We start from the raw sequence: 24,150 nt of genomic DNA on the forward strand, positions 1-24,150 counted from the left end.
CACCGGAAAATGTAATTTTAACATTTTACAATCTTATCTGGCCATGTGCTGTGTGACACATGCATACAGTGCTGAAAAGACATGGGAACAGCATGGGGAAGACCCCTGGAAGCATCTCTGACACCCAGGTCACTGCCTAAAAGTGTTCCCATCAGAAGTGATCCTTGCCGCATCAGAAGATACAGACTTGCAACTATCCCCGTGCAAGTCCTTGTCCCAGGGCAGTGTTCAATTGTGCCTTCCACATTCCTTGCAATGCAAGCGCAAATATGCAGCCAACCAACCACCCACCCACCCGCAGGCTGCAATGCCATACTGCTAGCTTGCACTTGAAATGGGGCCTTTTAGTTTGGAGGAGGCCGAAGCTTGCCACTACCTCATGGCTGCTTCGGTGGCCTGGTATCCATACTCCGTCCCCAGCCGCCCGGCGGCCAGGTGTCCATAAACGGTTCCCAGCCACCCCTATTTCTGCTGTCACCTTCCCACACACTTTTCTTAGCCTGGCCTGCTTTAGGGCAGCATTGGACGAGCCCACCAGAGAACCAGATTCCTCCGGTGGGCCCTGGCTTCTCCATCAGGGGAGTTGAGAGTGCCAAGGTGAGGAGCATGATGATGATGATAGAAGTTAGCATCTTTGTTTTCTTGGAATGCAAGCGCATGTATGTAGTAGCGGCTAGGCCTGAGGTGGTCAGCGTTTTGGCGCATATCCTACCTCCTCCGAGGATTGCTGGATGTTTTCCTGCTACTATCCCAGTTCAATGACTCCCGTTAAAACAAAGCTTCAGGTGATGAATGATGGATGAGGTGGTGGCAAAGGAGAAAGAGCAGGAGGAACAGGGACCATTCACATCAATATCAGGCCAGTCAACCACACATGTCTTGTAGGATATGTTTCTGTAACAAAAGGAGCGGTTCGGCTACACAGTTATAGGGCATACAGTGAGTGCAATGCCTACCAAAAATTTAGAGGCACTCCAATTCCCCTTGGAAGTGACATGGAGGTCAGAGGGCCTTAACTAAACCGTTTTTTCCATTTATAGCAACTGGGTCTCCTGTGCACTATTGGCCTAAGCAGTGAATGGAAGGCTTTCCAAAAATTATGAGGAACTGCAATGCCCCTTGAAACAGACGTGGATTACAGCGTACTAAAAACCTTCTACCCATTATTGCGGAGTGGGTCTCCCTTAGTGTTCTCCTATGCATTGAAAAGCAAAAGCTGACTAAAATTAGGAGGAAATGCAATGCCCGTTGGAAGAATCGTGGAGGTCGCAGTAGCTTAAGAAGACCGTTTTAATGCCCCTTGGAAAAGTGGTGGAGGTCACAGTAGCTTAACAAGACGGTTTGAATGCCCCTTGGAAAAGTGGTGGAGGTCACAGTAGCTTAACAAGACAGTTTTAATGCCTCTTGGAAAAGTGGTGGAGGTCTCAGTAGCTTAACAAGACGGTTTTAATGCCCCTTACAAGAGTCATACAGTACAGCATCTTAAAAACATTATTCCCATTATTGAGGAGTGGGTCTCCCATAGTCTTTGCTTATGCCTTCCAAGCAAAAGCTGCCAAAAATTAGGACGGAGAAACTTGCAATGCCCCTTACAAGAGTCATGCAGTACAGAATATTACAAACATTATTCCCATTATTGGGGACTGGGTCTCCCATAGTCTTTGCTTATGCCTTCCAAGCAAAAGCTGCCAAAAATTAGGAGGAAATGCAATGCCCGTAAGAAGAGTCGTGGAGGTTAGAGGTAATTAAAAACAACATTTCAATGCCCCTTGGAAGAGCTGCGGAGTTCAGAGTGGTTTAACAAGACACTTTTAATGCCCCTCGGAAGAGACATGGAGGTCCCAGTAGCTTAACAAGACAGTTTTAATACCCCTCGAAAGAGACGTGGAGGTCGCAGTAGCTTAACAAGATGGTTTTAACGCCCCTTGGAAAAGTGGTGGAGGTCACAGTAGCTTAACAAGACGGTTTTAATGCCCCTCGGAAGAGACGTGGAGGTCGCAGTAGCTTAACAAGATGCTTTTAATGCCCCTCGGAAGAGACGTGGAGGTCGCAGTAGCTTAACAAGACGGTTTTAATGCCCCTCGGAAGAGACGTGGAGTTCCCAGTAGCTTAACAAGATGCTTTTAATGCCCCTCGGAAGAGACGTGGAGGTCGCAGTAGCTTAACAAGACGATTTTAATGCCCCTTACAAGAGCCATACAGTACAGCATCTTAAAAATATTATTCCCATTATTGGGGAGTGGGTCTCCTACAGTCTTTGCTTATGCCTTCCAAGCAAAAGCTGACAAAAATAAAGACAGAGGAACTTTCAATAATGGCAACACGGACCACGGTCACCCTGGTGGTATAGTGGTGGTGGAGGCTGAGGATAAGGAGACGAACATAAAACAGCCGAAATGAGAAAGCGTATACCCATGTGTGGGTGTGAAGTGGTGCATGTGAATACACCTCCTGAAATAACACAGTGGATTTGGCTTTATGTTACTCTGCTGTCATTTGGTGGTGATGAGAAGTCTGGCCCACTTCAGCCCTTGTTCATTTTGATAAGGGTCAGCTTGTCAGCATTGTCAGTTGACAGGTGAGTGCGCTTATCCGTTATAATTCCCCCAGCGGCACTAAAAACATGCTCCGATAACACGCTAGCGGCAGGGCAGGTCAGGACCTCCAAGGCGTACAGAGCGAGTTCATTCCAAGTGTCCAGCTTGGATACCCAATAATTAAAAGGCACAGAGGAATAACGGAGGACGCTGGTAGGGTCGGCCAATTACTCCCTCACCATCTATTGAAACTTTCCACTCCTTGTGGGAGTACCCCGCGCCTCAGGGTCTGTCCGAAGGGAGGGTCTGAGAAAACTGTCCCAGAACGTTGACAGTGTTCCCCTGCCTCTGCTGGATTGGAGTTGCGTCTCTCTCACATGTACGCCTTGGTTGGGCAACGAACTGTGACCTCTGCCGCTAGCGTTTTCAGATGGGAATTTTTTTTAACAGTTCTGCAGCAAGGGCCTTCTGGTACTGCCCCACTTTTGTAGACCTCTCTACCTCAGGAATAAGAGAGTGAAAGTTCTCCTTGTAGCGGGGGTCTAAAAGTGTCACCAACCAGTAATGACGGTCACCCAGCATTTTGACAACGCGAGGGTCACGGTTAAGGCAGCGTAACAAAGTCAGCCATGCGTGCCAGACTGGTAACGGGCAAGACTTCTGTGTCCTCACCAAGATCACGACTGACCATGCTCTCCTCCTCCTCCTCCTCCCCCCTGTCCTCAGGCCACCCACGCTGAACCGACGGTATGACAGTTGTACAGGTACTACCGTCTACAGTGCATGATACAAACTCCGGTTCTTCTTCCTCCTCCTCTCCTTCATTGTCCCCCAATGCACATTGGGATGAGATGAGGCTGGGCTGTGTGTAATCGACCGCTATGGCTTCTTGATCCATCTCATCATACTCTGGCTGCAATGCCTCCTCTTTAATTCTCTGCAGAGAGCATTGCAAAAGACAGACAAGTGGAATGCTGACGCTAATGATGGCGTCATCACCACTCACCATTGTGGTGGACTCCTCAAAGTTTGTCAAGATGGTACATATGTCAGACATCCAGGTCCACTCCTGAGGTCTTATGTGTGGAGTCTGACCTAAATATCGACGGCCTTGTTGCAGCTGGTACTCCACAACTGCTCTCTTCTGCTCACAAATCCTTTGCAACATGTGGAGGGTAGAGTTCCAACGTGTGGGGACATCACACACCAGTGGGTGTGACGGAAGCTGCAAACGCTGCTGCAACACAGCAAGGGCGGCGGCAGCTGTAGCCGACTTGCGAAAATGAGCTGACAGGCGGCGTGCTTTGACGAGCAGATCTGGCAACTCGGGGTACGATTTAAGAAACCGCTGAACCACGAGGTTAAGCACATGAGCCAGGCATGGTACGTGTGTGATCTCCCCTCGCCTCAGAGCCACCACCAGGTTACGGCCATTGTCACACACGACCATACCTGGATGTAGGTTCAGCGGTGTCAGCCACAGATCTGCCTGCTTTTTCACAGCTGTCCACAACTCACAAGCAGTGTGAGGTTTCTCACCTAAGCTTATGAGTTTCAGCACAGCCTGTTGCCACTTGGCAGAGGCAGTACTGCAGTACTTCCAGCTTGTAACTGATGTGGTGATATCTGAGATGGAGGCTGAACATGAGGAGGAGGAGGAGGATGATGCGCAGGAGCAGTACACAGTGGGGGCAACTCTGACTGATATAGGGCCCGCAATCCTCGGTGTGGGGAGGATGTGTTCCATCCCAAGGTCTGCCTGGGTCCCGGCTTCCACTATGTTTACCCAGTGTGCCGTCAGGGAGATGTACCGTCCCTGGCCACAAGCACTTGTCCACATGTCCGTTGTCAGGTGGACTCTCCCAGTAACTGCGTTGTTGAGGGCACGGCCGATGTTTTGGGACACGTGCTTGTGTAGTGCGGGGATGGCACACCGGGCAAAATAGTGTCGGCTGGGGACAGAGTACCGAGGGACGGCTACCGCCATAAGGTTGCGGAAGGATTCCGTCTCCACCAGCCTAAAAGGCAGCATTTCCAACGCAACCAGTCGTGAAATGTGCAAATTTAGGACTGTGGCCTGTGGGGCGTTAGCTGCAAATTTCCGCTTTCGTTCAAAGGTCTGGGATACGGACAAATGAACGCAGCGGTGGGACGTGGACGTTGATGCTGTTTCTTGAGAAACTGCCATAACAAGTGAAGACTGAGAGGAGGGGGCATCTTTGCATGTAGTATGGACAGGGGATTGCCTTGCACACACAACATGGGGTTCTATTGCACGCACAACAGCGGAAGAAGCAGTGGTGACACCCGCTTACACTGGTCGTGGACCCTGGGGTTCGCCCCACAAAGTCGGGTGCTTTGCTGCCATGTGCCTGATCATGCTGGTGGTGGTGAGGCTGGTAGTTTTGTCACCCCTGCCGATGCTGGCATGGCAGGTGGTACAAATGGCCTTTTTGGGGTTATCAGCAGAGTCTTTAAAAAAATTCCAGACTCTGGAAGACCTACAGGTTGTACTGGCAACGTCCCTCGTGTTGGTGTATGGGGAACTGTTGCCTGCCTTCTGTGTGCGGCCACCTCACTGCTTCTTCCTGCCTGTTGGGGTACTCTGCCTCCCTCACCCTGTGTGCTGCTGGCCTCGCTCTGCATGTCCTCCTGCCACGTTGGATCAGTTACTAGATCATCCACCACCTCCTCCTCCTCCTCTTCCACTTGCACACCACAATCCTCCTCCTCACTTCCTGGCAATTGTGTCTCATCATCATCCACCTCTTGTGACAAATTGCCAGCGTCGCCTTCCTGTGGCCGTGGCTGTTCAAATATTTGGGCATCGCTACATGGGATCTCCTCTTCCACCACTTCAAGCGGAGCAGGCAAGGGGCACAAATATGGAAATGGACCAGTGAACAGCTCTTCAGAGTGTCCAAGTGTGGGATCAGTTGCTGTCTGACGACACTTGGCATGGTGGGAGTAAGGCGCATCAGGGTGAGGAGGAGTATGCGGTCGAGACTCACGGCTACTAAGAGTTGACCGTATGGAAGACAGACCGGAGGTGGTGGTGCCCAGGTAACTGGAAGTATTATCTGCTATCCAATTAATAACCTGTTCACACTGATCAGTTCTCAATACTGGTGTTGTTCTGTGCTTCCCTAGTAATTCGGTCAAGAAGTGGGAGCGAGAAGATGTGGCTGTTGGTTGTGGCACATTTTCACCTTGGCCACGGCCCCGTCCTCTGCACGCACCATCACCAGAACGTCCAGTTCCACGTCCCTTGCCACGTGCCTTGCCCATTGTAAAGGAAGTAAAATAGCTTACACTCGCACTATCAATGGAAAAAGGGTAACAAAAAGTAGATTAGAACCGTGGAAGAGGAAAACCACAGTTCTATTTCTCTGGCCTACACCCGACTCTCTTAAACAATCTGAACAATCAGGGAGAAACTATTACTGTTTTTCTTTACGGAAAAAATACCAAAAGCTGAATAATAGAGATTTTTTACTATGGAATGGCAAAACCACAGTTATTGTTTATTTGGGTTTACCAGACAATTTTAAATAGATATATTTGCGGCTGAACAGTGAGCAACACACAAACTTTTTTTAAGGTAAAAATGGCCCAAAAGTGGATAATACAGAGGTTTGAACCGTGGAACTGCAAAACCACACTTCTGTTTCTCTGTCCTACACCAGACTCTTTTAAACAGATATATTTGGGGGGGGGCACCAAAAGGTTAATAAGACGGGTATTTGTACAGTGTGGAGGAAAAAAAAAAAAAAAAAAAAAAAAAAAAAAAAAAGGGGGATTTAGATGACAAAAAAAGGATTTTTCCTGGCCCAAGGACCTGGAGCTAAGTCCAGAAATTTCAGCAACAGGAGCACACAGGACTGTAATCCAGCGTTTGCTGGTATAACCACTGCGTCTCCTATACAGCCTGCCTGCCTGATATTTGGGATGGATATTAGTCCTGAGAAGGACTGTTTGTTTGATTTGATTGATTTGGCAACCTTTACAGACCCTACACTAACTATTTTGCAGTATAAATCTCTCCCTAGCTCAGCAGCGCTTTCCCTACACTAGCTGATCCGGAGCGACTGTGTCCAAGATAGCGGCGCCCGGTTTTAAATACTCGAGGTGACGCTGTGCGGCCAGCCAATCAATGTAATGCCCACAACCCACATGGCTGCGGCATTACAGTGACTGGCTGGCAGTCCCTGCATGTTCATTGGCTCTGTAAAGAGCGCCAAATATGCAGGGCGGAGACATCCCAAGTAGCGTGATGCTCGGGCGAGTACCGAGCAGTGTCGAGCATGTTCGCTCAACACTAGTGGCGACTTTAGAATTTCAGTCACAGACTTTTGAAATCAGGCATGTCCACACTATTGCATTTGATTACCGTGACTGGCCTGACATCACGGCAACCACGTAGTATATCTCTTGTATGCACACTGCCCATCCACACTGACTGACTCTGGGTGTACAGACCCAGCTTCATGTCAGCTCTGCGCATGAGCCAAAGCTGCTCTGAGTCAGCAGCTACATAATGTGTAAGCGCGCACGCTATAAGAGTTACTGTTTTCCTCTTTAACTCTGCGCTCCAGCCCATGTGCACAGCAGACATGAAGCTGGGGCTGTACACCAAGAGTCCGTGCGCATGCCCGCGGTGCGGCTGGGCAGGATATACCACGGGGTTGCCGTGATATCGAGCCAGTCATGGCAATCAAGTGCAATTCTGTGGGCGTGCCTAATTTCAAAAGTCCATTACTGAAGAGCTAAAGTCGCCCCCCCCTCCAACTTAATGAAAAGCTATGTGAGGGGGTCCCCTAATGATATAAAGTGTTGGTTTAAACCTAATACTGGGAGCTTTTCTTTCAAAGAAATTGCATCATCCAGGGGCGGACCTACCGCCCGTGCATTGAACGGGGGCCCCAAGGGAGAGGGGGCCCCTCCAGCAGGGCCACCATCAGGGCATGACTGTCCTGACTCCAGTATGGGGCCCGGCCGGCCGGGGACCCCTCTTTTGTGTCTCCTCATGGGTCCCCCATAGGGCCGGCATCAGCACCCTGCCCACTCGGGCAAATGCCGGGGTCCTGAGCAGGCGGGGGGGGGGCCCTCACCGTTGGGCACGCAGCGCGCTATGGGACCCGTGAGCGGAGGAGAGCGGTGTCAACACCCCCCCCCCCCCCCCCCCTGCGCTAGCTCAGGGCCCCGGCCCCCGGCACAATACTTACCCCTCATCGTGCCTCCGCAGCAGCTTCTGCATCCTCAGCTGCTGCACTGTGATGTCTCAGGTCAGAGGGCGCGGTGACGTCTTTACACTGCGCTCTCTCCTGAGCAGTCACAGCGCAGAGCGGGATGAGGCCGGCGACGCTGGAGTCTGGAGCAGCGGCAGCAGGTGAGACGTGAGGAGAGTTTTATTTTATTTTATTGTATGGAGGCCTGTGGCAGTATAAGGGAGGGGGGTGAGGTGGGGGAGTGTGACATCCTGCATGGGGCATTATAAGGGAGAGGGGTGTGTGTGACATCCTGCATGGGGCATTATAAGGAAGGGGGTGTGTGTGTCATGCTGCATGGGGCATTATAAGGGGGGGTGGGAGACATCCTATATGGGGGGGGGGGGGGGGGGGGGACAGCCTGCGTGGGGCATTATGTGTGAGGAACAGCCAAGCATGGAGCGTTATATGGGGGGCCAGTATTCCGTATGGAGCGTTATATGGGGGGCCAGTATTCCATATGGAGCGTTATATGGGAGAACCTGATGGCAGCGACGTGGACGAGCGCCAGGATTCTGCAGGGATCGCATGGGGGCAAGTATAAAAAGTTTTATTTTAATTAATTAACGGGGGGGGGGGGGGGGATGAGAGCTGCACATATTTGGGGGGGGGGGGGATGAGAGCTGCACATATTTGGGGGGGGGATGAGAGCTGCACATATTTGGGGGGGGGGGGATGAGAGCTGCACATATTTGGGGGGGGGGGGGATGAGAGCTGCACATATTTGGGGGGGGGGGGATGAGAGCTGCACATATTTGGGGGGGGGGGGATGAGAGCTGCACATATTTGGGGGGGGGGGGATGAGAGCTGCACATATTTGGGGGGGGGGGGATGAGAGCTGCACATATTTGGGGGGGGGGGATGAGAGCTGCACATATTTGGGGGGGGGGATGAGAGCTGCACATATTTGGGGGGGGGATGAGAGCTGCACATATTTGGGGGGGGGGGATGAGAGCTGCACATATTTGGGGGGGGGGGATGAGAGCTGCACATATTTGGGGGGGGGGATGAGAGCTGCACATATTTGGGGGGGGGGGATGAGAGCTGCACATATTTGGGGGGGGGGGATGAGAGCTGCACATATTTGGGGGGGGGGATGAGAGCTGCACATATTTGGGGGGGGGGGATGAGAGCTGCACATATTTGGGGGGGGGGGATGAGAGCTGCACATATTTGGGGGGGGGGATGAGAGCTGCACATATTTGGGGGGGGGGGATGAGAGCTGCACATATTTGGGGGGGGGGATGAGAGCTGCACATATTTGGGGGGGGGGGATGAGAGCTGCACATATTTGGGGGGGGGGGATGAGAGCTGCACATATTTGGGGGGGGGGGATGAGAGCTGCACATATTTGGGGGGGGGGATGAGAGCTGCACATATTTGGGGGGGGGGGATGAGAGCTGCACATATTTGGGGGGGGGGATGAGAGCTGCACATATTTGGGGGGGGGGGATGAGAGCTGCACATATTTGGGGGGGGGGGATGAGAGCTGCACATATTGGGGGGGGGGATGAGAGCTGCACATATTGGGGGGGGATGAGAGCTGCACATATTGGGGGGGGGATGAGAGCTGCACATATTGGGGGGGGGGATGAGAGCTGCACATATTGGGGGGGGGATGAGTGCTGCACATATTGGGGGGGGGATGAGTGCTGCACATATTGGGGGGGGGATGAGAGCTGCACATATTGGGGGGGGGGGATGAGAGCTGCACATATTGGGGGGGGGGGGGATGAGAGCTGCACATATTGGGGGGGGGATGAGAGCTGCACATATTGGGGGGGGGGGATGAGAGCTGCACATATTGGGGGGGGATGAGAGCTGCACATATTGGGGGGGGATGAGAGCTGCACATATTTGGGGGGGGATGAGAGCTGCGAATATGGGGGGGGGGGGATGTTTACATAACTTTGTTGCCCTATGAAGGGCAGGGGGGCATAAAAATTTTCTTGCACAGGGGCCCGCTACAGTCTGTATCCACCTCTGGCATCATCATTGCATCACTATCAGCACACTGTGGCCAGTATAATAGCTAAAAACGAGGTGACAAGTTCCCTTTAAATTGTCTGCTAAAGGCAGCATTTTAACTCAAAACTGCAGACTACAACAATCATGTTATTGGACGTGATTTATTTTATTTTATTTTTTTAAGATAAACCTGGGATTTACTTGAAAATTAAAGAACTACACCACTAACTAGATGTGTCCTTATTAGTAATGATTGAGCGTGTTCTGTTAACCCTTTCGGCAAGCATGCTCGGGTGCTTGCAGAGTATCTTCGGCGTGATTGAATGTTATGTTTTAGTCACTACGTGTGCATGATTTGCGACTGTTTGACAGCTTTAATACATGTGAGGAAAGCCTAACAAACCGGTATTCCTCACATGTATTAAAGCGGTCAAACAGTCGCAAATCATGCACACGGAGTGACTAAAAGAGAACATTCGAGCACGCCGAAGATACTCGGAAAACACCCGAGCATGCTCGTAAATCTCAAGTAACGAGTATGCTCGCTCATCACTAGTCCTCATCTGAAAATCCTAGTATTTTGGACTCAACTCATGACTGACTCCGTTATGACCGAATCATGATCCAAATATGGACCATGGTGTGCATACTGGTCACGTCTCCTGTACCAAACTTAGTCTCATACATGCCCATTAGGCTTTTGAGTTCAGGTTGGGACACCCAGGGCTGATCCATGAATAATAGGTGGTGACATGCAGAGGTCTAAATGTAGCGTTACTTTGTATTTATATTTCTGCACACCAAGTAATGACACAAGACAGGTTTTGCATTCTCCCCTTTAATTTTGTGCATAGTGATAGCTAACATTGTTATTTGGTCTACCAGAAATATTCATGGTGTCATTGTGCCTTAATTTTTATCTGTCATTTTAGTCGGCAGGATTGAAGTGCAGCAAAAAAACAAGACACAATCCGTTCAAAGCAAACATGAAATTGTAGACATGTGCTCATACAACTTCTATATTTCTAGCTAAACCACTTTAAAAGAGTGTTAAAGCGCAGCGCAAACAGGGGAAAAAAAATCACCCCTTCAATATTAAACTAGAAAGTGCTGATATATACCCACTTACCCATTTTCATTGGAGGCACCTCAAGCTGAATCTGAAGGGACCCCAATAAACCTCTCAAGAGTCTCACGTTTAGATATTAAAGATCAACTCAGTTGTAGTCCTCAATATTTCATGTTAATGGCTTGGTTGAACAATTGAGGACTCACTAAAATGTCAAGGAGTAAATATCTGGGAAAATATTTACATGCTGCCATTTACTTTTTAAACAGCCCTAAAGACATTTCTAACGTTACACAATATACTTATCCATCTACCAATTTATAACTTCGAATCATCAAAATGCTACCACTTTGCATGTAAAGAATTGGCCTCATTCATCTAGCGCAAGTGCAATAAGACAGTGCTAATTACAATGCGCATAAGAAGGTATTAATGTGCTGTATAAAGGAGGTTGTCTTAAAAATTCAGACAACTTTTTTCCCCAGAAACCATTGCGGAAGGAAGGTAATTGTCTCTTGGACAACTATTTGACCTGCTCTTTAAAAATAAAAAAACATTTAAAAAGTTACATCAACCTTAAAACCTCCTTCTTGGCATCTGGGGACCTTTAGCTATTAAAATCTACAACACTGGAGCATTAAAATATCTTTTAAAGCGAGAAACACTCAATTTGCATCATTGAGCCCCCTCACTGCACATGCTTGCTGGTTTCTGTTTGCCAAGTAGTGCACAAGTGGCCCACATGGCAGAAAGCAGTATTTCTAGAAGCAATGGCAGAATAATTAAAGCCAAAAAGGTGAAAAGGGGTCCAATACGTACTCATTTTGGTATACAAGATTGAGTACAAAATTTAGATTATGACCCTTGTTTTTCTTTCAATCCTGCATGGCTGTGTAATATACGATATTCAACTTAGCGAAACATCAGTGCTCCTAGGTTACCATCAAACCTGAAGGCATGGGCAACAGTTGGGAACAGTACTAATGTAGTATTAAAGGTATGTTAACGGCATGTACATCTAGTTGCAATCATATCTTGATACTCTTTATAAGCAATAGAGTTATCAGGTTCAATCGTAAGTACACTCATAGGTCGATATTCAGATGGGACACAAGATGGCCGAGGAATCGATGAGTCCACTTTTTCATAGATGATATTTTGAACAATTGTGTGCACTGGAGAGCCATACTTCTGGCCAACCACCCTGGGGCAATCTCCTTTACAGTAATCTGGACTGTATCGATGTGGTGCCAGGATCCATTTGTCCCAGTTAAGCTGACTAAAACTGAGTCGAAACTTGTGAAGTTCACATTCATTTTGATGGTACACAAATTCTCTTAAAAATTTACTGAAATTGTATGCCATCAATTCTACAGTCGGGCTGTTTATTTCAACATCTTGGCCCCTACGATGGCGAGACACTTTAGTTGCTGGTATACTTTCTGGTAGTTCATTTAGGTGTGAAAGAATTGGCACAATAGACAAGGTAAGAGGTTCCACATGCATTTTTCTTCGGTGATAGGCCATGTTGCTTGTGTCATTTAAATACAGAAGTAGACATGGAGGAGACCTTGTCAATTGTAGAGGTCCCATAATCCCAAAAACATGGTGGTGCTTGTTCCAAAGGCAAGTCAAATTAACAGAAAGATTAATAATTTGCCTGCTTGAAACAAATGGTTGGAGGAAAGTAGTTACATCAATCTCAACCCATCTCTGCCTGTTCCGAAGCTGGAATTCAAACGTCTGAGGGACTCCAGCACAGATTGGATTTGTAAACTCGTCAGCAGCGATTTCAAGGGCACAAATGCAGGTGATGTTGGAAGAAGAATATTGCTTGTTAACAGAGTAAAGCAAGACAGATCGAAGGTTCTGCTCCAAGAGAGATACGCTGTCAACATTGTAAGTCAAGTCCTGGTATTTCTTATGTCCTAAATCGAAAGAGAAAATAGGTTTATGAACAGGTTCAAACATGGAGGAAGGATTTACTTCAGCTGTGTTTCACATTTACTTGCACACAACATACACATATCCATAGGTTTTAGGCAGATTCATGAAAGAAATTTTTGCCAAATGTCTCATTTTTTGATGCATCCCACTAAAGTCCTTGTCTGGAGTAAGGTTTCTGCCAAAATTTTTCATTTGGTGCATTTATAGGCAAACGTGGAACTTTTTAAACTATTTGCAATTTTCTTGTGTTAAACCTGTTAAAGACCAAATAAAAAGCATTATTTTGCACTAAATTTACAAAGTGTGCACCATTTTGAAGTTATAGTGGGGAAATCTGAAGGGAAGCAAGTATGGGTTCGAAAGGTCACTTAGTTAAAACTGGATTGAAAAAAGGGAACTAGAACTACTGATAATTCTATTTCAAGGTAATCCCTCAGGAAAGCACACCAAGAGGTAGTCCTTCCTTGACCCATGACAGAACAGGGTCAAAGAGGTTAAAAGGCTCCTTCCCACCTCCACCCTCTAGGGTCTCTCAAATTACTACCGAAGGATGGATGCAAATCATCTATGCAAGCCACTAGAAACTCCTACGCAAGAAACACTTTAAGGGCCCTCAGTTCGGTCTAGAGTCATGGCGACTTGATGACTGAACGACCAGTATTAAGATCAATCTTGTGCAAACTTAAAGATAAAACAAAAGGAGGGGGGATAAGAGTGCAGTCCTGAGAGCTGCATGGAAATCAACTTATGGGTAGGTCCAATTCCCCTTTTCCAGTACATCATTCCAGACAGCACACAGGAGCAATACAAATACTGGAAATTACTGTTTCTCCAAAAATAAGACAGGGTCTTATATTTTTTGCCCGAAAGATGTAATGGGGTTTATTTTCAGTGGATGTCTTTTTCCCCATGAACAATCAAACATTTATTTTTGAACAAAAAAAAATTATCAACATTTATTCAAAAATCAAGTCACCACATTGTGGATAATCATCATAACTCTCCAAACCCTGAATTCCATCATGAATTTCCTTTTCCCATGTACAACAACCTACATTGACTGGTATTCATGACCAAAAATATATTTCTTGTTCCTCCGTTAACAGTACTGCACCACAATAAGTGCATACATGTAAAAAAGTTAAACAGATCTACAGTTTTCAGAAATGAGGTATAGCCATGAATAAAATTATAAAGTACTCCTATATAATTTATTCATGGCTATACATTTGTGAATAGGTCTTTTTCAATGCAGAATACATCAGGACCCTTCATCTAGGAAAGCAGACACCTCCAAAAGAAAAAAACTTAAAATTTTAATTTGGGTTTTTCAATAAATTGTATTTTAATTTTAATATATTAATTAACCAGTAGATTGCACCACAAAACAACAAATAAATAGGGGCAAGTATGAACATATACATTACATTAGTAACCCTGAGTGGAGTATTCATCAAATAAGACCTACAATTTATAAAGTAATTGATACAAAATCTATTTGTCATAAATGTTAAAACTTACAATTTCCAAAAAGAATTTGATCCAAGTTTTAACATTTATATGACAAATAGATTTTGTATCAATTACTTTATAAATTGTAGGTCTTATTTGATGAATACTCTACTCAGGGTTACGAATGTCATATGTTCATGCCTTTCCCTATTTACTTGTCTTATGTGGTGCTCTCTACTGGCAAATTGATATATTTATATTTTAATTAACATTTTTCAATAAATATTTCTCTAACACCCTCCACGACAGCACCACAAGAGAATGACTCCCCATCCTAATAGGGACAGGAAACAGGTCAAATACCACCTCAGCCACCCCCCTCTTCAGTGTTTTTCCTGGTCCTTATATGACATGAGAATGTCACCCTGTGGTGCTCTGGCAGCCAGCACAGCTTGCTGTATACCCGAAATTTGGGCCGGGCAGGGGAGGACAATGGCTGCACTTTCCTCCTCCCTTGCTGCTCCTGTCTCCTTTGGAAACAGGACCGTGCCATCCCTCCTGCTTCTTTGGGTCAAGTAGAATGGCTGCAGGCTGGGGGACTCCCTGAGCAATTCAGCCATACTCCTCACTCCTGGTAATCTCTCATGGAGGTGAGAAGTGACATCAGACACCAAGCTCTCCTATACAGAGTCACTTCCTTTTGTGTTCTAGGGTGGAACACATGATATTTTCAGAGTTTCAACCGGATCTAATGGAGGGGATTCAGCCAACAGGCTCTCCGCTAGTGATTGCATGGGCTCCTCCAATGTTTTCACCTTCAGTCCAGAAGGAGGAGTCTCATCCAGTGGGATGAAGCAGTGCTGGGACAGAAGACACCTGTAAGGTAGTACAGGCCCGTATTTTCACTAGGGCAGCAGTCTGCAGGGCACAGGGCCTGGGTCGAGATTAAATTTTTTTTTTTTTTTTTTTTTTTTTTTTTTTTAATTTCGCTCCTCCAGACTAAGAAAACCAGCGTTTTTCTGGAGGAGTGAGGGAGGGGGCACACCACATTAGTTTGTATTTGCGTCTTTAAGACGCGAATACAAATGATAGTCCGGCATTTCTGGGTTCAGAGAAGCACCAATCGGCTCCCTGACCTGGTGTGCGCGCGCTACTGACGTCACGGCAGCACAATTAGGAAGCCTCATTATGCTGCCATCAGTGCAGAGTGCCACGGAGGACAAGCCAGACCTGAAGCCGGCAAGCGCTCAGAGCAGAAGATGCAGCCTGAAAAAGGGTGTGGGGTGGGTGAGGGGAGGAAGCTATGGAGAACATGAGGGGGGAGCTCAGTATGGGGACAAAGTTGAGATCATAGCTTATAAGTGAGGTAGATGTGGTGAGTATAATTCATACTGGGTAGGATAGTGGTAGTTTTTGTTTATGAGAGGGTACTGCGACTGTCAAATTTTACTAGGGCAGACAGCCTGGTGGGAATATTTTATAGGAAAGAATAGTGTGGAGACTGTGGTACCATAAGTGAGACAGTGTGGGGTCAGTTTTTTGTGCAGGGAGCACAGTGAGACATTTATTTAGGGTCACAACGTGGGTGGTAATTCCAATTCAAGAACAGTATAATAAAACTAATTTTTATTTTTAAGGGCACCATTTCGAATTGTGCTGCAGAAGAGCAGAGACGATCGAGGCCTGCAGAGACTAACTGTGGATGTGAGAAATCATCATGGAGTAAGGTACATGTACCCTGGTCAGTTGCAGCATTTAAACAACCGCTGAGCTGCTATATGAAGCCCATCAGCAGTCGCTAAACCTGTTTAGACAGGATGTGACCTCACTTTCTTGTGCACAGAACGATCGTTAACATGATAGTCCTGTGCACATAGAAAAGCATTATTCTCAGCAGCTAATGTTTACACAGGACAATATGTTGCTGAGAACGATGATATATAAGGAGTGTCTTCCCCAAAATGCCAATTATTCTGCATACACATAGCCCATGCATACATAGTTTTAACATGCAGATGAGGGTACTTCTGCGCCCCCTTGGCGCTGCCCATGCCTTGGTGCACAGTTACACCCTCCTATTTGCATATTTAGGCTATTCCCTTGTTATAATTGACAGAGGTCCTTGGGTAAGAGTAATTGCTGTGCCCTGACACTAGAGGAGCACAGTAGCGCTCTGAGTGTCAGTGTGAACGCGCACACAATGTGACTGCAGGCGCATTCTCATGCCTGGTTGCCGCCTGCTTTTGGCTGCAGATTCAATGAGGAGGAAGGGCGTTGAAGTGAGCAGACAGCACATCACAACGCCTTGTTCCCTCCTCACTGAAGCCGCTTGCTCACTACTTCTAGGTGCACAGCGTGGAAGCCGCAGACAAACAAGATCCAGGCATCAGAACGCGCCCACAGCCACATTATGTGCACACCCACACCAACATGGAGAGAGTCTGCTTTGCTTATCCAGTGTGGGTGTGCAAGCGCAGACAGGTAAACTGATGTTAGCCTGGGCTCACTCTAACCAACTGATCACCATCAAGACAAGGGACTGGCTTTAAAGGGAACCTGTCATGTTCTCCCCATATATAGTATGGCCAGCACCTATAAGCCCTCCATTACAGCATTCTGATATTTAGTCTGTATTTCCCCAATCCCCTATGCAAGGCACAAAAAATAGAATTAGTCTTACTGGTAATTCGGTTTCTAAGACCCTCCACGACAGCACCACCTAGAGGTTGCCTCCCCATCCTAATTAATAAACACCAATGAATCATATGGGCCAAAAAAACCTAGAATACACCCAAAGAAATTACTATATGACCCAAAGTTGAAAGTTGCCAATACTTTAAAGAGAACATTTAAAAATAAGTACATACAATAATAAAAGCAAGGCACACCACAGATGAAAAAGGGGGTGGAGTGCCTGGACCCATAGTATATATAAGGTAACAGCTATATCATTCAAATAGCTCACATAGGCATATATCTGATAGTCAGTATAAAATTCAAGATATTAAATACATAGAGCAACAGAGAAAAAAAAAAAAAAAACTGTCCAAACTTTTGGTCTGTACTGAGAGATTATATCTCTATATCTCTACACACACAATATTATATATATATATATATATATATATATATATATATATATATATATATATATATATATATATATATATATATATATATATACATATACACACACACATACTTATTGCAGAGAATAATAAGTCCATAAATATATAAATAATAAATAGATAACCTCTGTTGGTCTATCATCCCAGTACAATTACATATATAAATACCAATGCCCACAAGGACTATTGAAAAGACTGAGATATAACCATAATTACCCATGGGCACAGATCAATGGTCCAGGCACCCACCACACACCCGACGCGCGTTTCGCACAGGAAATGCTTTGTCCAGGGGTGATGGAATGCTGGAATGAGTTGGTATATATAAGGATCCCTGGCCAATGCCGTTCCGATTAGTAATCATATACAGCTGCATTGTGATAATCCCCCGCAACCTAACCCCTAATTGCCGTTGCCATGAATACCTGTATGCTGTGCCGTACGCCATGCCCCGGAACTTCCGGGTTCAAACACAGTTGAGAAAAAGTACTTCCCGTCATGTGACCCAAGTGGTCACATGATCGGGACTAAATCACGCGATTCATGTTTACCCCGTTCAACGCATGCGCGATAGCCGCCGTTCTAACTAAGGAAGGCAGAATTACAGAGACAAGCAGAGGTAAATATAAAGAAACAAAAACCCAAGAAAATATCACAAAACATAGATTATGAATGTGCAAATATAAAAGAAAAAGATATATAAATGATCCTAATTAGGGACAGGAAACACAAAATGTTAAATAGCCCCTCCCCTATACTATCCCCTGTGTTTTCAAAAGGACCACAAAAGATAAAATGCTTCAAATAATATTTTATTAGCACTAGGGAGTTTCTCAAATCAAGAAAGCGCAGGAATTACCCATGCTGTCGTGGAGGGTCTTAGAAACCGAATTACCGGTAAGACCAATTCTATTTTCTCCAATCCCCTCCAAGACCGCACCATCTGAAGCAATACCAAAGAATGAATTTAGGGAAGAACAACCGCCTGAAGGACTTTCCTTGCATATGCCAAGTCTCTATTTGACATTACATCCAATCTACACTGCTCAAAAAAATAAAGGGAACACAAACAGAATATTAACTCCAAGTAAATCAAACTTCTGTGAAATCAAACTGTCCACTTAGGAAGCAACACTGACTGACAATCAATTTCACATGCTGTTGTGCAAATGGAATAGGCAATAGATGGAAATTATTGGCAGTTATCAAGACACTCTCAATAAAGGAGTGGTTCTGCAGGTGGGGACCACATACCACATCTCAGTACCAATGCTTTCTGGCTGATGTTTTGGTCACTTTTGAATGTTGGTTGGGCTTTCACACTCGTGGTAGCATGAGACTGACTCTACAACCCACAGAAGTTGCTCAGGTAGTGCAGCTCATCCAGGATGGCACATCAATGTGAGCTGTGGCAAGAAGGTTTGCTGTGTCTGTCAGTAGTGTCCAGAGGCTGGGAGTGCTACCAGGAGACAGGCCATTTGCCACAGAACACCAGGATTGGCAAAGTACCCACTGGCGCCCTGTGCTCGTCACAAATAAAAGCAGGTTCACACTGAGCACATGTGACAGACGTGAGTCTGGAGATGCCGTGGAGAGCAATCTGCTGCCTTCAATATCCTTCAGCATGACCGGTTTGGCAGTGGGTCAGTAATGATGTGGGAGGGCCGCACAGCCCTCCATGTGCTCGCCAGAGGTAGCCTGACTGCCATTAGGTACAGAGATGAGATCCTCAGACCCCTTGTGAGACCATATGCTGGTGCAGTTGGCCCTTGGTTCCTCCTAATGCAGGACAATGCCAGACCTCATGTGGCTGGTGAGTGTCAGTAGTTCCTGCAAGATGAAGGCATTGAAGCTATGGACTGGCCCGCCCATTCCCCAGACCTGAATCCGATTGAGCACATCTGGGACATCATGTCTCGCTCCATCCACCAACGTCAAGTTGCACCACAGACTGTCCAGGAGTTGGCGGATGCCTTAGTCCAGGTCTGAAAGGAGATCCCACAGAAAACCATCCGCAACCTCATCAGGAGCATGCCCAGGCATTGTAGGGAGGTCATACAAGCACGTGGAGGCCACACACACACAAACAATACTGAGCCTCATTTTGACTTGTTTTAAAGGACATTACATCAAAGTTGGATCAGCCTGTAGTGTGTTTATAGACTTTAAATTTGGGGGTGACTCCAAATCCAGGCCTCCATTTAGGTAATAAATTTGATTTCCATTGATGATTTTGTACAGAACAAAGTATTCAATGAGAATATTTCATTCAGATCTAGGATGTGTTATTTGGGTGCTCCCTTTATTTTTTGAGCAGTGTGTAATGTTTAGCAAAGGTATGGATGGATGACCATGTACCTGCCTTGCAAATCTGCTCGACTGATGCGCTAGCCTTTTCAGCCCAGGAGACAGACATAGCTCTGGTGGAATGAGCTTTCAAGGATTCTGGAGGAAGCAAACCTTGATTTTTGTATGCTTCACAAATCGCTTTTTTAATCCAACTTGCCAACGTGTTTTTGGAGATTTTCTTCCCTTTGTTGAGGCCTCCACATTGTACAAATAGACTGAGTCCTGGAGAAAGGATCAGAGCCTGACTTAAGTAGAAGATGATAGTCCTTCTAACATCCAGCGACCGGAACTCCTCTTCCCTGCTATTTGATGGATTCTGACAAAAGAATGGAAGGATTATAGGCTGAGACATATGTAATTCAGATGAGACTTTGGGAAGAAATGAAGGCTCCAACTGGAGGATGATTCAGTCTTCCAGAACTCGAAAGTAAGGCTCTCTGATGGAAAGTGCTTGAATTTCTCCCACGCTCCTAGCTGTATTTAGTGCTACCAACAACGCTGCTTTCCATGACAGCTTGTCTATTTGAGATTCAGATATGGTCTCGAAAGGTCACATGGTAAGACCTTTAAAAACCATATTGAGATCCCAAGGCTGAACACTTCTTGCTCTTGTCGGGTTCATTCGTGATGCAGCCATCATGAATCTCCTAATCCATCTGTTTTGGGCCAAGTCAGTATCAAAATAGGAGCATAGGGCCGAGATCTGGACCTTAAGAGTCCTTGGTCTTAATCCTTTAGACAGACCGTTTTGCACAAAATCCAGAATCTTAGATATATTCGGCTGAAAGGGATCTAGTGTATGAGGGACATACCACAGCTCGAAGGTCTTCCAGATAATTCCATAAATGGAGTTAGTGACCTGCTTCCTGCTTTTCTGCAGTGTATGGATCACTTCCTCTGAAAAGCCTTTGGCTTTTAGGATGGTGGCTTCAGAAGCCAGGCTGCTAAGGAGAGATTTTGAAGGGTCGGATGGTAGATCGGACCCCGATGCAGCAGATTGTGTATCTGAGGAAGAATCAACGGATCTGCCAGCTTCAAACTGTTCAATATTCCGAAACATGCACTTTTGGGCCACACCGGAGCTATGCGGATTGTTTTTACTCTTTCGCTCTGAGTTTTTTGTAAAGTCCTTGGTAACAATGGAATTGGGGGAAACACATATGAGAGTCTTGCCTTGGCAGAAATGAGGCTTGCTGCTGGGAATCTAGAAGAATCCCCAAAAAGATTTCTTCTGCTTGGTCTGAAAAAAATTACCCTTACTGAGTACCACATTTTTTATCTGGATTTTTTAGTGTTTCTTATAGCCCTAAAGTAGCCATTTGAAATGACTTTCGTTTTGAGCCATGTCTGTGATCTGCTTTTTTTCCAACAACATTAAACTGAATGAACATCCTCCGAGCCAGGTGATTCCATAGTTTTTGCCAGGGGTTGTAGATCCAACTTGTCGGGATTTATCAGCCATCCCAACGATTCCAGAGTATGAAGAGTCATCTGGAGGTGCTCCTCCAATATTGGGACTGAGGGAGCCATTAATAAAACACAGTCCAAATATGGAACGATACTGAAATCCCATCTTACAAAAGCCACCACTTTCGCCATGAGCTTCGTGAACAAGCGGGGAGCCAACGAAATCCCGAAGAGTATCATGTTGAACTGAAAATGATGTATTCTTTGATTTTGACAAATCTGAGATCTGTCCCAGTGGGAAAGGATGAAGATCTGGAGAACCCTTGTATGTGCTTGAGTCCAAGGTACCGCTTGAATAGAGGAGGTCATGGTCCCCAGGACAGACATGGCAAATCTTATTGAGACCTTGTTCTGGTTCATTAGTTCACGGACTTTTGAACTCCGTTGAATTTGCTTTTGCCTTGGCAAAAACGAGGCCTGCTGCTGGGAATCTAGAAGAATCCCCAAAAAGGTCTTCTTGGTGGAGGGAAGTAGATCCAACTTGTCATGGTTTATCAGCCATCCCAATGATTCCAGAGTCATCTGGAGGTGCACCTTCAATATTGGGACTGATGGAGCCATTAATAAAAAAATCGTCCAAATATGGAACGATACGGATATCCCGTCTTCTTACAAAGGCCACCATTTCTGCCATGAGCTTTGTGAACAAGCGGGGAGCCGACAAAATCCCAAAGGGAAGCATGTTGAACTGAAAATGATGTAATCTTTGATTTTGACTTACAGCAAATCTGAGGAACTTCCTGTAAGAAGGATGAATTGGCACATGATAGATCTGCAAGAGGCGTACTATTGTTGCCACCACAATCTTCCCCAATCAGTGGAATTGTGGACTTTAAAGATGCCATCTTGAACCTTCTGTATTTTACATATTGGTTGAGACGTTTCAGATTGAGAATTATCCTGTAGGCACCTGGATCCTTTTTTAACAAGAATATTCGAGAATTGTGACCTGCTCCTCGTTCTCTGCCAGGAACTGTTATTACTCATGCATTTTGTAAATCCTGAAGACCTGATATTAGGACTTTGTGCAATCTTGAGGAAGACAAGGTTATCTCAACTCTTCTTGGTGGGTAAGCAGCGAAGTCTATTTTGACTCCTGTTTCCACTATCTCAAGTATCTTTCTGTCTGTTGATATTAGCCGCCACTGTGGAAGGAAACTCGCAATCCTACCTTCCTGGCATCATTGTCTATCTTGAGTTTTGAAAAATGTTCTTCCCTCTTCCACCTTTGGGGCAAGACCAGAGGCCGGATTTTCCTTTGCCTCTATAGTGAAACTATTGCTGTTGCCGAGATGGAAGAAATGGCCTTTCTTAAAGTTCTTTGGAACTTTTGGCTCTGGTAAAGATTTTTTTCTTGTCCTAAGCTTTTTCTAATACCTCATCCAAGGCCGAACCAAACATTCTCCTTTAAAACGGGATAGAACAAAGCTTTGATTTTGACACATTATCTCCACTCCACATTTTCAGCCATAAAGCCCTTCTTGTGGAATTGGATAGTACTGCCAATCTTGCTGCAATTCTTTCTGACTCTGCAGAGGCATCTGCTAAGAATCCTGTGGCTTTCTGCAGTAAGGGAAGAGATGCAAGAAGGTCCTCCCCTAGGAGTACCTTTCCAGAGATGATCCTCTAATAGCTGTAACCAGAAGACATGGATCGTGCTACACAAGTCGAGGCGATATTTGTCCTCAGGGAAGCCGCAGATGTTTCCCATGTCTTCCTCAACAAGCTGTCCATCTTCCTCTCCATTGGATCCTTTAGCCGGGAAGAGTCTTCAAATGGAAGGGTCGTCTTTTTCACCACCCTCGCAACTTGAACATCTTCTTTTGGAATCTCTGACTATGCTTTAGTCATACTCCTCTAGCAGGAATCTCTTTTCTCCAGCAATATTTAACCTTTTTTTCCAGAAACTCCCATTCATCCATGATGAGACTACAGATATTGTCGTGCACAGGGAACACTAGCTTTTCCTTCGACTTCAAGCCCCCAAACATCTCATCCTCGCTTGTACAGGTTTTCTTCTCTTCCTCCACCTGCATAGTGTCCCTCACTTGAAATAACTTCCATATTCTCTGACAAAATATAGTACTTTTTGTCCTCTTCACTTTCGTGATTTGCACTCAGGTCACCTTCAAGTTCTTACATAGGGATACTTCAGACCCAGAGGAGAATATTTCTGACTGGATACTTCCTCTTTTTGGCCAGGGAGGACCTTCAGCCCTCACTTGCTGGAAGGATTATGAGGAGGAAGCTAGTAAGGACTGTATTTCCTGCGGGACCATTCTTTAACTTCTTCCATAAGGGATGGCTGTTCCTCTTTCACAATATTCTCCGTACATCTCTGGCACAGGCGTTTATAGCCTGAGGTAAGCTTTTTTTTCTACAAATGGCACATTTGCGTATTGTAGTATTTTTACCCACTTTCGGTGCAGGATCCTTGTCTCCCTAAAATTAAAAAGGGGAGATTTATTTAAAAACTATTTGGATCCTGCTCAAGAGAGAGTAGGGAATAACCTTTCCCAGGAGTAGCTACTGGGGCTGGGTTTGCGCCAGGCTCTGCAGATTCAGACTTTGAGACAACACCTTCCATAGACAGACATTTTCTGCCCTACTTTATCGGTGTCTTCTCATCTGGGCCTCATATAGAAGGAATAGAGATCCAGCGCAGACTCCCACCAGTCAGGAAGTTTTCCTCCATTTTAGGGAAAAACCGCGGTTTTGATTTCAAATTTCCCACCGCGGCCCCATGCGTTCCACTGTGGAATGTGGAGTGCAACCGGAAGGGACATCACCGGCCAAACACCACGTACTTTCGGTGCGTCCTGCATGTGTGCCGGACGCTGCCATGGAGGACGGAGGATCAACCTACAGGCTGGGGAGCTACGGGAAGCCCCAAGCCCACCACCCACTCATCTTTACCCAAAGGCGCAGGAGAGTGAGGAGGTCCCGCTCCAGAGGGAATGGGCGCT

At 46.1% G+C, this 24,150-nt stretch overlaps 1 protein-coding gene across 1 annotated transcript in view; it reads right to left on the reverse strand.

Annotated features, from left to right (window-relative positions):
- Positions 1 to 11,728: 11,728 nt before the first annotated feature.
- Positions 11,729 to 24,150, reverse strand: part of GDF9 (growth differentiation factor 9) — a 98,448-nt gene continuing 86,026 nt past the window's right edge. The window contains exon 2 of the mRNA XM_073651227.1: positions 11,729 to 12,769. Within this exon, the coding sequence (XP_073507328.1) occupies positions 11,844 to 12,769 (926 nt within the window). The 3' untranslated portion in view covers positions 11,729 to 11,843. The remainder of the gene's footprint in view (positions 12,770 to 24,150) is intronic.

The sequence above is a fragment of the Phyllobates terribilis genome, unplaced genomic scaffold (genome assembly GCF_046119375.1).
Source record: "Phyllobates terribilis strain yellow unplaced genomic scaffold, ASM4611937v1 Scaffold_11__3_contigs__length_659146591, whole genome shotgun sequence".
In the NCBI taxonomy this organism is placed as follows: domain Eukaryota; kingdom Metazoa; phylum Chordata; class Amphibia; order Anura; family Dendrobatidae; genus Phyllobates; species Phyllobates terribilis.